Raw genomic sequence first — 15,390 nt, forward strand, 5'->3', positions numbered from 1 at the left:
AAACACTCCCAGGACAGGTACAGCACGGGGTTAGATACAGAGTAAAGCTCCCTCTACACTGTCCCCATCAAACACTCCCAGGACAGGTACAGCACGGGGTTAGATACAGAGTAAAGCTCCCTCTACACTGTCCCCATCAAACACTCCCAGGACAGGTACAGCACGGGGTTAGATACAGAGTAAAGCTCCCTCTACACTGTCCCCCATCAAACACTCCCAGGAGAGGTACAGCACGGGGTTAGATACAGAGTAAAGCTCCCTCTACACTGTCCCCCATCAAACACTCCCAGGACAGGTACAGCACGGGGTTAGATACAGAGTAAAGCTCCCTCTACACTGTCCCCCATCAAACACTCCCAGGACAGGAACAGCACGGGGTTAGATACAGAGTAAAGCTCCCTCTACACTGTCCCCATCAAACACTCCCAGGACAGGTACAGCACGGGGTTAGATACAGAGTAAAGCTCCCTCTACACTGTCCCCATCAAACACTCCCAGGACAGGTACAGCACGGGGTTAGATACAGAGTAAAGCTCCCTCTACACTGTCCCCATCAAACACTCCCAGGACAGGTACAGCACGGGGTTAGATACAGAGTAAAGCTCCCTCTACACTGTCCCCCATCAAACACTCCCAGGACAGGTACAGCACGGGGTTAGATACAGAGTAAAGCTCCCTCTACACTGTCCCCATCAAACACTCCCAGGACAGGTACAGCACGGGGTTAGATACAGAGTAAAGCTCCCTCTACACTGTCCCCATCAAACACTCCCAGGACAGGTACAGCACGGGGTTAGATACAGAGTAAAGCTCCCTCTACACTGTCCCCCATCAAACACTCCCAGGACAGGTACAGCATGGGGTTAGATACAGAGTAAAGCTCCCTCTACACTGTCCCCATCAAACACTCCCAGGACAGGTACAGCACAGGGTTAGATACAGAGTAAAGCTCCCTCTACACTGTCCCCCATCAAACACTCCCAGGACAGGTACAGCACGGGGTTAGATACAGAGTAAAGCTCCCTCTACACTGTCCCCATCAAACACTCCCAGGACAGGAACAGCACGGGGTTAGATACAGAGTAAAGCTCCCTCTACACTGTCCCCATCAAACACTCCCAGGACAGGTACAACACGGGGTTAGATACAGAGTAAAGCTCCCTCTACACTGTCCCCATCAAACACTCCCAGGACAGGTACAGCACGGGGTTAGATACAGAGTAAAGCTCCCTCTACACTGTCCCCATCAAACACTCCCAGGACAGGTACAGCACGGGGTTAGATACAGAGTAAAGCTCCCTCTACACTGTCCCCATCAAACACTCCCAGGACAGGTACAGCACGGGGTTAGATACAGAGTAAAGCTCCCTCTACACTGTCCCCCATCAAACACTCCCAGGACAGGTACAGCATGGGGTTAGATACAGAGTAAAGCTCCCTCTACACTGTCCCCATCAAACACTCCCAGGACAGGTACAGCACAGGGTTAGATACAGAGTAAAGCTCCCTCTACACTGTCCCCCATCAAACACTCCCAGGACAGGTACAGCACGGGGTTAGATACAGAGTAAAGCTCCCTCTACACTGTCCCCATCAAACACTCCCAGGACAGGAACAGCACGGGGTTAGATACAGAGTAAAGCTCCCTCTACACTGTCCCCATCAAACACTCCCAGGACAGGTACAACACGGGGTTAGATACAGAGTAAAGCTCCCTCTACACTGTCCCCATCAAACACTCCCAGGACAGGTACAGCACGGGGTTAGATACAGAGTAAAGCTCCCTCTACACTGTCCCCATCAAACACTCCCAGGACAGGAACAGCACGGGGTTAGATACAGAGTAAAGCTCCCTCTACACTGTCCCCCATCAAACACTCCCAGGACAGGTACAGCATGGGGTTAGATACAGAGTAAAGCTCCCTCTACACTGTCCCCCATCAAACACACCCAGGACAGGTACAGCACGGGGTTAGATACAGAGTAAAGCTCCCTCTACACTGTCCCCCATCAAACACTCCCAGGACAGGAACAGCACGGGGTTAGATACAGAGTAAAGCTCCCTCTACACTGTCCCCCATCAAACACTCCCAGGACAGGTACCGCACGGGGTTAGATACAGAGTAAAGCTCCCTCTACACTGTCCCCCATCAAACACTCCCAGGACAGGTACAGCACGGGGTTAGATACAGAGTAAAGCTCCCTCTACACTGTCCCCCATCAAACACTCCCAGGACAGATACAGCACGGGGTTAGATACAGAGTAAAGCTCCCTCTACACTGTCCCCCATCAAACACTCCCAGGACAGGTACCGCACGGGGTTAGATACAGAGTAAAGCTCCCTCTACACTGTCCCCCATCAAACACTCCCAGGACAGGTACAGCACGGGGTTAGATACAGAGTAAAGCTCCCTCTACACTGTCCCCCATCAAACACTCCCAGGACAGGTACAGCACGGGGTTAGATACAGAGTAAAGCTCCCTCTACACTGTCCCCATCAAACACTCCCAGGACAGGTACAGCACGGGGTTAGATACAGAGTAAAGCTCCCTCTACACTGTCCCCATCAAACACTCCCAGGACAGGAACAGCACAGGGTTAGATACAGAGTAAAGCTCCCTCTACACTGTCCCCATCAAACACTCCCAGGACAGGTACAGCACGGCGTTAGATACAGAGTAAAGCTCCCTCTACACTGTCCCCATCAAACACTCCCAGGACAGGTACAGCACGGGGTTAGATACAGAGTAAAGCTCCCTCTACACTGTCCCCATCAAACACTCCCAGGACAGGTACAGCACGGGGTTAGATACAGAGTAAAGCTCCCTCTACACTGTCCCCATCAAACACTCCCAGGACAGGAACAGCACAGGGTTAGATACAGAGTAAAGCTCCCTCTACACTGTCCCCATCAAACACTCCCAGGACAGGTACAGCACGGCGTTAGATACAGAGTAAAGCTCCCTCTACACTGTCCCCATCAAACACTCCCAGGACAGGTACAGCACGGGGTTAGATACAGAGTAAAGCTCCCTCTACACTGTCCCCATCAAACACTCCCAGGACAGGAACAGCACAGGGTTAGATACAGAGTAAAGCTCCCTCTACACTGTCCCCATCAAACACTCCCAGGACAGGTACAGCACGGGGTTAGATACAGAGTAAAGCTCCCTCTACACTGTCCCCATCAAACACTCCCAGGACAGGTACAGCACGGGGTTAGATACAGAGTAAAGCTCCCTCTACACTGTCCCCATCAAACACTCCCAGGACAGGAACAGCACAGGGTTAGATACAGAGTAAAGCTCCCTCTACACTGTCCCCATCAAACACTCCCAGGACAGGTACAGCACGGGGTTAGATACAGAGTAAAGCTCCCTCTACACTGTCCCCATCAAACACTCCCAGGACAGGTACAGCACGGGGTTAGATACAGAGTAAAGCTCCCTCTACACTGTCCCCATCAAACACTCCCAGGACAGGTACAGCACGGCGTTAGATACAGAGTAAAGCTCCCTCTACACTGTCCCCATCAAACACTCCCAGGACAGGTACAGCACGGGGTTAGATACAGAGTAAAGCTCCCTCTACACTGTCCCCATCAAACACTCCCAGGACAGGTACAGCACGGGGTTAGATACAGAGTAAAGCTCCCTCTACACTGTCCCCATCAAACACTCCCAGGACAGGAACAGCACAGGGTTAGATACAGAGTAAAGCTCCCTCTACACTGTCCCCATCAAACACTCCCAGGACAGGTACAGCACGGCGTTAGATACAGAGTAAAGCTCCCTCTACACTGTCCCCATCAAACACTCCCAGGACAGGTACAGCACGGGGTTAGATACAGAGTAAAGCTCCCTCTACACTGTCCCCATCAAACACTCCCAGGACAGGAACAGCACAGGGTTAGATACAGAGTAAAGCTCCCTCTACACTGTCCCCATCAAACACTCCCAGGACAGGTACAGCACGGGGTTAGATACAGAGTAAAGCTCCCTCTACACTGTCCCCATCAAACACTCCCAGGACAGGTACAGCACGGGGTTAGATACAGAGTAAAGCTCCCTCTACACTGTCCCCATCAAACACTCCCAGGACAGGAACAGCACAGGGTTAGATACAGAGTAAAGCTCCCTCTACACTGTCCCCATCAAACACTCCCAGGACAGGTACAGCACGGGGTTAGATACAGAGTAAAGCTCCCTCTACACTGTCCCCATCAAACACTCCCAGGACAGGTACAGCACGGGGTTAGATACAGAGTAAAGCTCCCTCTACACTGTCCCCATCAAACACTCCCAGGACAGGTACAGCACGGGGTTAGATACAGAGTAAAGCTCCCTCTACACTGTCCCCATCAAACACTCCCAGGACAGGTACAGCTCTGTTTTCATTCATTCATGGGACATAGGTGTTGCTGGCAGGCCTGCATTTATAACCCATCCCTAGTTGCCCGACGGCAATTGAGCCACATTGCTGTGGCTCTGGAGTCACATGTAGGTCAGACCAGGTCAGGACGGCAGATTTCCTTTCCTGAAGGATGGCACGGTAGCACAGTGGTTAGCACTGCTGCTTCACAGCTCCAGGGACCTGGGTTTGAATCCCGGCTCGGGTCGCTGTCTGTGTGGAGTTTGCACATTCTCCTCGTGTCTGCGTGGGTTTCCTCCGGGTGCTCCAGTTTCCTCCCACAGTCCAAAGATGTGCGGGCTAGGTTGATTGGCCGTGCTAAATTGCCTCTTAGTGTCCCGGGATGCATAGGTTAGAGGGGTTATTGGGTAAATATGTAGGGATATGTGGATAGGTCCTGGGTGGGATTGTGATCGGTGCAGACTCGATGGGCCGAATGGCCTTTTTCTGCACTGTAGGATTCTATGATATTACTGAACCAGATGGGTTTTTCCCACAATCGACAATGGTTTCATGATCATCAGCAGATTATTAATTCCAGATATTTTTTATTGAATTCAAATTCCACCATCTGCTGTGGTGGGATTTGAACCCGAGTCCCCAGGACATGAACTGAGTTTCTCAATTAATTGACTTGCGATAATACAGCCAGGTCATCGTCTCCCCATTAGTTGGATACAGAGTAAAGCTCAGTTTCTGTTTCCTGTGGTTGGAAGTTCTGCTGTGATTTGAAAAGGAGGCGTTCGGCGGTTCTTGGGCCCAGCAGCAGTTATCAGATAGAACATTGCAGGAACTCGGGTAAGGCTAACCAGGGTTAGCTTTCAAATTGGAACAGCAGAAGACAGGTAGGACATTGGAGGGGGACATTGGAGAGGGACCAGAGTTCGGGGAGCATATGGCAGAGTGCATGGAATCAATAGCATGGGGAGAGCTGACCCCGTTTAACTGCACGATCAGCCGCTTTATTTGCTTTTCTGTGTTTCATTTCTCCCAGGCCTCCCGCACCCACACAGCCTCCTGGAGCCGGGAAGGTGAGGCAGACGGGCCTGCAGACTCATCCAACATTGCCAGGGCTACTCTGTGTTCATCCAACAGGAGGCGCCCTCCCTGTGGGGCCAGGCAGATGGCCTCAGTTGCTCCTCCCTCGGAGGTGAGATGCTTTGCTCCTCTAATTCATCCTGTGATTATGGTCGGATCAGGGCCATCAACAATGTGATCAATCACTCAGAAGACCTGGAGTCCATCAGGTCCCCCAGTGTGAGGGAGTGACTGCAGTGACACTACATTCAATGCTTCATTATTTTTTGAACTATTGGACAGAACAACACAACTGTTGAAGGAGATGATCAGCTGTAATTGTATTGGATAGTGGGGCAGGCTCGATGGGCTGAATGGTGAAGGAGTGAGAGGGGAGGCGGGTTTCAGAGCGGGTGTGAGAGGGGAGGTGGGTTTTGGAGCGGGACTGAGAGGGGAGGCGGGTTCTGGAGAGGGAGTGAGAGGGGAGGTGGGTTTCGGAGAGGGAGTGAGAGGGGAGGTGGGTTTTGGTGAAGGAGTGAGAGGGGAGGTGGGTTTTGGAGCGGGAGTGAGAGGGGAGGTGGGTTTTGGAGAGGGAGTGAGAGGGGAGGCAGGTTTCGGAGAGGGAGTGAGAGGGGAGGCAGGCTCCGGAGCGGGAGTGAGAGGGGAGGTGGGTTTCGGAGAGGGAGTGAGAGGGGAGGTGGGTTTTGGAGAGGGAGTGAGAGGGGAGGCGGGTTTCGGAGCGGGAGTGAGAGTGGAGGCGGCTTTTGGAGAGGGAGTGAGAGGGGAGGTGGGTTTTGGAGCGGGACTGAGAGGGGAGGCGGGTTTCAGAGCGCGAGGGAGGGGAGGCGGGTTTTGGAGAGGGAGTGAGAGGGGAGGTGGGTTTTGGAGAGGGAGTGAGAGGGGAGGCGGGTTTCGGAGCGCGAGGGAGGGGAGGCGGCTTTTGGAGAGGGAGTGAGAGGGGAGGCGGGTTTTGGAGAGGGAGTGAGAGAGGGAGCGAATGTATGTGTGTAGGAGAGAGGGAGTTGAGGAAAAACATTTTCACCCAGAGCGTGGTGGGAATCTGGAACTCACTGCCTGAAAGGGTGATAGAGGCAGGAACCCTCACAACATTTAAGAAGCATTTACTTGAGCTCTTGGAACACCAAAACATACACGGCTGTGGACCAAGTGCTGGAAAATAGATTTCAAATAGAAAGGTGCCTGATGTCTGGTGCACATGCGAAAGAGCCTCTTTCTGTGCTGTAAAACTCGATGATTGATGTCTCTTCATCGATGTCATTAATATAGATTATAAATAGCTGAGGCTCCAGCACTGATCCCTGTAACACTCCACCATTCACTGCCTGCCAATTTGAAATACCCCGTTTATGTCCCATCTCAGCTTTCTATCCGTGCGAAACTATCAGCCCCAAATCCCTCAGCTTTTATCTTGCCTGTCCATGGTGTTGCACCTTATTAAATGCTTTTTGGAAATTCAGGTATATTCCATTTACTGGTTCCTCTTTATCTATCTTTACACTGGTGATAAGCTCCGGCATTTTGTCTTGACACCAGTGTAATGGGTTAAACAGGCTTTGATTTGATTTGTTATTGTCACATGCATGAAGTGAAAAATATTGTTTTTTGCACGCTATACAGACAAAGCATACCGTACATAGAGTACATAGGGGAGAAGGAAGGAGAAGGTGCAGAATGTAGTGTTACAGTCATAGCTAGGGTGTAGAGAAGGATAATAGAAGGTAGGTCCATTCAAAGGTCTGATGGCAGCAGGGAAGAAGCTGTTCTTGGGTCGGTTGGTACGTGTCCTCAGTCTTTTGTATCTTTTTCCTGATGGAAGAAGGTGGAAGAGAGAATGTCCGGGATGCGTGGGGTCCTTAATTATGCTGGCTGCTTTTCCCGAGGCAGCGGGAAGTGTAGACAGAGTCAATGGATGGGAGGCTGGTTTGCGTGATGGATTGGGCTACGTTCACAAGCCTTGTAGCGTTACCACGGCTACTACCAAACATGCTGAGTTTTTCCAGCATTTTCTGTTCATATTTCAGATTTCCAGCTTCTGCAGAATTTTACTTTCATTTTAGTTACTGAGTGAATAAAGGAATAGCATGTGAAAATGAAGGACTGAGTCACAGCAAGGTGGTAAATGATGTGGGATAATGTAGAGGAAGCTTTACTCTGTATCTAACTCTGTTCTGTACCTGTCCTGGGAATGTTTGATGGGGACAGTGTAGAGGGAGCTTTACTCTGTATCTAACCCCCTGCTGTACCTGTCCTGGGAGTGTTTGATGAGGACAGTGTAGAGGGAGCTTTACTCTGTATCTAACCCCATGCTGTACCTGTCCTGGGAGTGTTTGATGGGGACAGCGTAGTGGGAGCTTTACTCTGTATCTAACCCTGTTCTGTACCTGTCCTGGGAATGTTTGATGGGGACAGTGTAGAGGGAGCTTTACTCTGTATCTAACCCCGTGCTGTACCTGTCCTGGGAGTGTTTGATGGGGACAGTGTAGAGGAAGCTGCACTCTATCTAATTATGTGCTCTAAGTATAGCTCAGTAATGTTCTTGTACAAGAGCTGATGTTGTGTAGCACAGTCGATGATGGTTGAAGCTTGTGTCTTTCAGAGTTGTTGGAACTGTGGTCGGAAGGCAAGTGAAACCTGCAGTGGTTGTAACACAGCACGATACTGCGGCTCCTTCTGTCAGCACAGGGACTGGGAGAAGCATCACCATGTCTGTGGACAGAATTTCCAGGAGCTGCAAGGTTGCAGCATTGGCAACAGGTCCAGCCCCAGCAGACACAGCAGTGTATCCAGCAGCAACAGCCTGGGCCCCACAGATATCAGTGGCAGCAGCAATGGGGCCAGGAGCCCCAAGGACACTGGATCTACAACTGCCTCTTGCTCTGTCTCTCCACCCACCCCAATTACTGTGGAAGCTGCCTCACACTAACCCACAGTGAAACTCTGCAGCTATCGGGAGACTGCTTCGAAATTTTGACCTCTGAATGACCTCTTGTCACTTGTTAACCCTCAACCTTTCTCAAAGACAAAGAAATGCGCCTGCAAATTGATCAATGTTTGGTTATTTACCGAATGTTCAGTGTGACAGATTGTGAGGATCTGTTTCTCTGGGTTGTGGCCTGTGCTGCCTCTGGACAGAAACATCAGCAAGATCCAACTCAGAAAACACCCGGGACAGCTTCCAAAATGCCAAAAATAATCACCCCCAGAATCCCCCCGCTCCCCGACCCCCCCCACCGCACCCTGACCCCCCCAACCACACCCCCACCCCCCATCCCCCCACCACACCCCAACCCCCCCACATCGCACCCCGACCCCCCATCTCACCCTGACCCCCCCAAGGAGCCCCGACCCTCCCCATCGCACCCCCACCCCCCCAGAACCCCCAAATCCCCACCGCACAACTTCCCACCCTCCAGACTCTCCCGCTCACCCTCATGGTACCTGTCCTCGCATACACACGCACACCTGTGTACACACTCACACAGCACAGAGCAAACTACCTTGCTAGCCACCAAGAAGATACCAGATGCACCTCAACTCCAACTTAAACCCAAAAATACACCCTGTCCCTGTCCCAGTCCTGTGCTGCAGGAAGTCAGCGATTTGGAGCAAGTCTGGAGCCCTCGGCCATGGGGAACCAGGCCCACAGGACAGTGCTCCTGGACTTCAATCAATTTACAGACCTCACTCGTTTACTTGCGATTGTCCAATATCCTAAAGAGCCAGTTCCAGCAGAGCCAGAGAGCGAGCGTGTGAAGGATTCACTGGCAGTGAACTTGCTGTTCTGAATATGAGGAAAGCAGCCACTGAGGAAATGCCTGTTTTTTGCTTTATTGCAGGAAGGAAAAGAAATATTTCAATAAATGTGACAATCGGTTAATTTTAAAGATCATTTTTAAGCAGGAACATAGTTTTGATTTGCTGTACTCTTTCAATTCTCTACCACCCTTCAGTCTTTTCTCTCTCACTCCAGTTCTGGTGCAGGTCTCCATAAGAGCAGGTTGTGATGTACAGATATGTTGTTGCTGTTGTGTTCCAATGTGATCCTCTGTGTTGTTCTTTTCCTGAGCAGACTAAACTCTCGGAGACAGAAAATAATAAATGTTCCTCCAGCTGGCTCCTCGCCCCTTTTCCCCCTTCCCATATTCCCCCTTTCTCATTCCCCCCTAAAGGGGGAGGTGGCTAGATGGGTGGAGAACTGGCTTGGTCACAGAAGACAGAGGGTGGTAGTGGAAGGGTCTTTTTCCGGCTGGATGCCTGTGACTAGTGGTGTTCCGCAGGGCTCTGTATTGGGACCTCTGCTGTTTGTGATTTATATAAACGATCTGGAAGAAGGTGTAACTGGGGTGATCAGTAAGTTTGCGGACGACACGAAAATGGCTGGACTTGCAGATAGTGAGGAACATTGTCAGAGGCCACAGAAGGATATAGATAGGCTGGAAATTTGGGCAAAGAAATGACAGATGGAGTTCAATCCTGATAAATGCGAAGTGATGCATTTTGGTAGAACTAACGTACGGGGGAGCTATACGATAAATGGCAGAACCATAAAGGGTGTAGATACGCCGAGGAACCTGGGTGTGCAAGTCCACAGATCCTTGAAGGTGACATCACAGGTGGAGAAGGTAGTGAATAAGGCATATGGCATGCTTGCCTTTATAGGACGGGGCATAGAGTATAAAAGTTGGGGTCTGATGTTGCGGTTGTATACAACGTTGGTTCGGCTGCATTTGGAATACTGCGTCCAGTTCTGGTCGCCACACAACCGGAAGGACGTGGAGGCTTTAGAGAGAGTACAGAGGAGGTTTACCAGGATGTTGCCTGGTATGGAAGGGCTTAGTTATGAGGAGAGATTGGGTAAACTGGGGTTGTTCTCCCCTGGAAAGACAGAGGATGAGGGGTGACCTAATGGAGGTGCATAAAATTATGAAAGGCATAGATAGGGTGAATGCTGGGAAGCTTTTTCCCAGATCGGTGGTGACGTTCACGAGAGGTCATAGGTTCAAGGTGAGGGGGGGCAGTTTTAACACGGATATCAGAAGGATGTATTTTACACAGAGGGTGGTGGGGGCCTGGAATGCGCTGCCAGGCAAGGTGGTGGAGGCGGACACACTGGGAACGTTTAAGACTTATCTAGATAGCCACATGAACGGAGTGGGAATGGAGGGATACAAAAGAGTGGTCTAGTTTGGACCAGGGAGCGGCGTGGGCTTGGAGGGCCGAAGGGCCTGGTCCTGTGCTGTATTGTTCTTTGTTCTTTGTTTTCTTTGCGAGTGTGGATGAGCTTTTATTCTGATTGCACTGAGTGAGTGTTTCTATTGCAGACAGCCCGGCCCCGCCCACTCGATCCAGCCCGGCCCCGCCCACTCGATCCAGCACGGCCCCGCCCACTCCATTCCGCCCCTCCCCGAACAACCCCGCCCACCCATCGGCCCCGCCCCATCCTCCGGCAGACCCCGCCCACTCCATCCCGCCCGGCCCCGCCTCTATCAGCGCCGTCCACCCATCGACCACGCCGCATCCCGGCCTGTCCCGGCCCCGCCCACTCCATCCCGCCCGGTCCCGCCCCATCCTTCGACAGGCCCCGCCCACCCACCGGCACCGCCCAATCCTTGCTCAGGACCTTGCCTTGGAGAGCCAATCGGTATGGACACAGCTGTCTCCAGGGAACGCGCCCAGTGGCCGGAAGCGGTAAATGTCGGGGGGCGTTTCCCGAGAAGGGGCGTGTCCCCGGAGGGGGCGTGTCCCGGGAGGGGGCGTGTCCCGGGAGGGGGCTCCGTCTTGGCGCCAATCCCGTCCCGGTTGAGGTTATTAACGGGAAACGGAATAAGCGGCTTCGGAGCAGCTTTAACCCGCGGCCTGTCCGCCCCGACCCGCCATCCGGGAGGCAACCGAGTCGCTGCGACCTTACCCCCCCCCAGTGTAACCCCCCCAGTGTAACCCCCCCCGCCCCGTGTAACCCCCCCCAGTGCAACCCCCCCAGTGTAACCCTCCCAGTGTAACCCCCCCCAGTGTAACCCCCCCCGCCCCGTGTAACCCCCCCAGTGTAACCCCCTGCCGCCCAGTGTAACCCCCCACAGTGTAACCCCCCCCAGTGCAACCCTCCCAGTGTAACCCCCCACAGTGTAACCCCCCCAGTGTAACCCTCCCAGTGTAACCCCCTGCCGCCCAGTGTAACCCCCCACAGTGTAACCCCCCCCAGTGCAACCCTCCCAGTGTAACCCCCTGCCGCCCAGTGTAACCCCCCACAGTGTAACCCCCCCCCAGTGCAACCCCCCCAGTGTAACCCCCCCACAGTGTAACCCCCCCCAGTGTAACCCCCCCACAGTGTAACCCCCCCACAGTGTAACACCCCCCAGTGTAACCCCCCCACAGTGTAACCCCCCCACAGTGTAACCCCCCCCAGTGCAACCCCCCCAGTGTAACCCCCCCACAGTGTAACCCCCCCCAGTGTAACCTCCCCCCCAGTGTAACCCCCCCAGTGTAACCCCCTGCCGCCCAGTGTAACCCCCCCAGTGTAACCCCCCCCCAGTGCAACCCCCCCCAGTGTAACCTCCCCCCAGTGTAACCTCCCCCAGTGTAACCTCCCCCCAGTGTAACCTCCCCCCCAGTGTAACCTCCTCCCCAGTGCCATCCCCCCCCAGTGTAACCCCCCCCATTGTAACCCCCCCCCGTGTAACCCCCCCCCCCGTGTAACCCCCCCCATTGTAAACCCCCCCCGCGTAACCCCCCCCCCCGTGTAACCCCCCCGCCCCGTGTAACCCCCCCCGCCCCGTGTAACCCCCCCCAGTGTAACCCCCCCGCCCCGTGTAACCCCCCCCCCCAGTGTAGCCCCCGGTGTAACCTCTGTGTAAACCCTCCCCCCAGTGTAACTCCTCCCAGTGTAACCCCTGCCAATGTAACCCCACCTCCAGTGTATTCCTTCCCAGTGTAACCTCTCCCTCCAGTGTTACTCCCTCCCTCCCAGTGTAACCCCTCCCTTCAGTGTAACTCCCTCCCTCCCAGTCTAATCCCTCCCTCCCAGTGTAACTCCTCCCAGTGTAACCCCTCCCTCCCTGTGTAACCCCCCCCAGTGTAACACCTCCCTCCAGTGTAACCAGTCCCTTCCCCCACGCTGCACAGTGTGTCAGTGTCCTGCGTGTCGCTCACTGCCTACAGAGTCTGCAATGCAATCAGGGTGATCAGTCTCCCCTGAGCTTTCTGCTCAGAGCGCAGAGAAAAAGCACAGACAGAATGAATGGGAATTACTCTTTCTTTATGCATCATCTGACAGATGGAAAGTGTCTATTTTTCCTGGATTTCAGGAAGAAGTAAGAGAGAAATATTGATGATGTTTTCTGCAGAATATCCTCGGCACTGTTATTTCTCGGAGCTTTTACATTGCAGGCAGCTCATCGATTACAGCACAAAACCAAACCTCCAGTTTTACCCAATCGGGACAAGGGTCGACCAGTTTGACATGGCAAACATCTCGATAGAGGACAGGTGGCCATGGGACGATGCCATTCGACTGCTCCATGAGTTAAAAATGTGGGCATTGACTCTAGATGTGCCCACGCCCCCACCCCCACCCCCACCAATAACAGAGGTATTGAGCAGGCAAATAGTAATAACCCAGGCAACAAGTATAGAAAGATGAAAACAGTGGCGTGTTTTAGGTGTGGAGGGCCACACTTTCCAATTATTGCACATTTATGGAAGTTGTTTGTCACTGATGCAGCAAGAAAGGACATTTAGTAAAGAAATGCAGGGGTGCAAAGAGTAAGGCAAGCGCTGAGCAAGAGAATTTAAATTCAAAAAAGCCCCAGTCAGGTACACACCATGAGGAAAGCTCAGGCGGATGGGCAAGCTTACATGTTCAATGGCAATGAGACACAGGCAGAGCCTATTTTTGCTACAGTGGTAGTTGACAGTAAACAGGTCAGGATGGAGGTGGACACATCTGTAATTAGTGAGGAAACGACCTGGGACTCCAGCCCCTACTCTGACATAAATCAAACTTCAGACGTACACTGGAAAATCCATTCCATCACTTGGGGCTTTGGAAATTCCATATTACGTAAAATAGTCAAGAAACAAAGGCACGCCTCCTTGTGGTTAAAGGGAAGGGGCAGAGTTTGCTCGGGTGTGACTGGCTCAGAAAAATTCCATTGAAGGGTGAGAACAAATTATTTATTAGTCACTGGTAAGGCTTACATTAACACTGCAATGAAGTTACTGTGTAATTCCCCTAGTCACCACAGTCCAGCGCCTGTTCAGGTCAATCACCTAACCAGCACATCTTTCGGATTGTGGGAGGAAACCGGAGCACCTGGAGGAAATCCACACAGACATGGGGAGAATGTGCAAACTCTGCACTGACCCAAGCTGGGAATCGAACCCAGGTCCCTGGCACTGAGAGGCAGCAGTGCCAACCACTGTGCCACCCCAAAGCCAGGAAATACAACGAATAAAGAAAATTACAGCACAGGAACAGGCCCTTCGGCCCTCCAAGCCTGCACCAACCTTGCTGCCCGACTGATAAAAACCCTCTACCCTTCCGGGGACCATATCCCTCCATTCCCATCCTATCCAACTTGCCCCTGACAAATACATGATTAGGATGGGAATGGAGGGATATGATCCCCGGAAGGGTAGAGGGTTTTTATGTGAATAGAGACCATTTGTGTGGAAGAGTTGAGGGAAAAGGAGTGAAGGTGCCAAACGCAGGCATTTGTGATGAAACTACAGTTAAGTTGTTTTATAAGTTTAGGAATTTGCACGAGGAGATTATACTGTATATGTTGTATGTTGGAGAATGATTCTCCGGAACAATGGAGCTTTATTTTTCGGTGTGTGTTTTCTTACATGGCTCATCCGCTTCATCCTGGAGCATCTCACGTGCACAGGTTCGAACAAGACCTTCACCGCACAGGACCTTCAACCGATGCTATGCATTGATGACATTTTCTTCCTTTGGACTCATGGTGAACAATCACTGAAACAACTCTATGATGACATCAACAAGTTCCATCCCACCATCAGACTCACCATGGACTACTCTCCGGAATCGGTTGCATTCTTGGACACACGCATCTCCATTAAGGATGGTCACCTCAGCACCTCACTGTACCGCAAGCCCAAGGATAACCTCACGATGCTCCATTTCTCCAGCTTCCACCCTAAACACGTTAAAGAAGCCATCCCCTACGGACAAGCCCTCCGAATACACAGGATCTGCTCGGATGAGGAGGATCGCAACAGACACCTCCAGACGCTGAAAGATGCCCTCATAAGAACAGGATATGGCGCTCGACTCATCGATCGACAGTTCTGACGCGCCACAGCGAAAAACCGCACCGACCTCCTCAGAAGACAAACACGGGACACGGTGGACAGAGTACCCTTCGTCGTCCAGTACTTCCCCGGAGCGGAGAAGCTACGGCATCTCCTCCGGAGCCTTCAACATGTCATTGATGAAGACGAACATCTCGCCAAGGCCATCCCCACACCCCCACTTCTTGCCTTCAAACAACCGCACAACCTCAAACAGACCATTGTCCGCAGCAAACTACCCAGCCTTCAGGAGAAGTGACCACGACACCACACAACCCTGCCACAGCAACCTCTGCAAGACGTGCCGGATCATCGACACGGATGCCATCATCTCAAAGTGAGAACACCATCTACCAGGTACACGGTACCTACTCTTGCAACTCGGCCAACGTTGTCTACCTGATACGCTGCAGGAAAGGATGTCCCGAGGCATGGTACATTGGGGAGACCATGCAGACGCTACGACAACGGATGAATGAACACCGCTCAACAATCACCAGGCAAGACTGTTCTCTTCCTGTTGGGGAGCACTTCAGTGGTCACGGGCATTCAGCCTCCGATATTTGGGTAAGCGTTCTCCAAGGTGGCCTTCACGACACACGACAGCGCAGAGTCGCTGAGCAGAAAC

General features: G+C 52.5%; 1 protein-coding gene across 15 annotated transcripts in view; it reads left to right on the plus strand.

Annotated features, from left to right (window-relative positions):
- cbfa2t3 (CBFA2/RUNX1 partner transcriptional co-repressor 3) overlaps positions 1-9,339 on the plus strand; it is a 198,972-nt gene extending 189,633 nt beyond the window's left edge. For all 15 annotated transcript variants that reach the window (XM_078210476.1, XM_078210480.1, XM_078210468.1 and 12 more), the window contains 2 exons: positions 5,407-5,562; positions 8,047-9,339. In XM_078210476.1, the coding sequence (XP_078066602.1) occupies positions 5,407-5,562; positions 8,047-8,373 (483 nt within the window). In that variant the 3' untranslated portion in view covers positions 8,374-9,339. The remainder of the gene's footprint in view (positions 1-5,406; positions 5,563-8,046) is intronic.
- Positions 9,340-15,390: the final 6,051 nt, after the last annotated feature.

This window comes from Mustelus asterias, chromosome 4 (genome assembly GCF_964213995.1).
Source record: "Mustelus asterias chromosome 4, sMusAst1.hap1.1, whole genome shotgun sequence".
Lineage (NCBI taxonomy): Eukaryota > Metazoa > Chordata > Chondrichthyes > Carcharhiniformes > Triakidae > Mustelus > Mustelus asterias.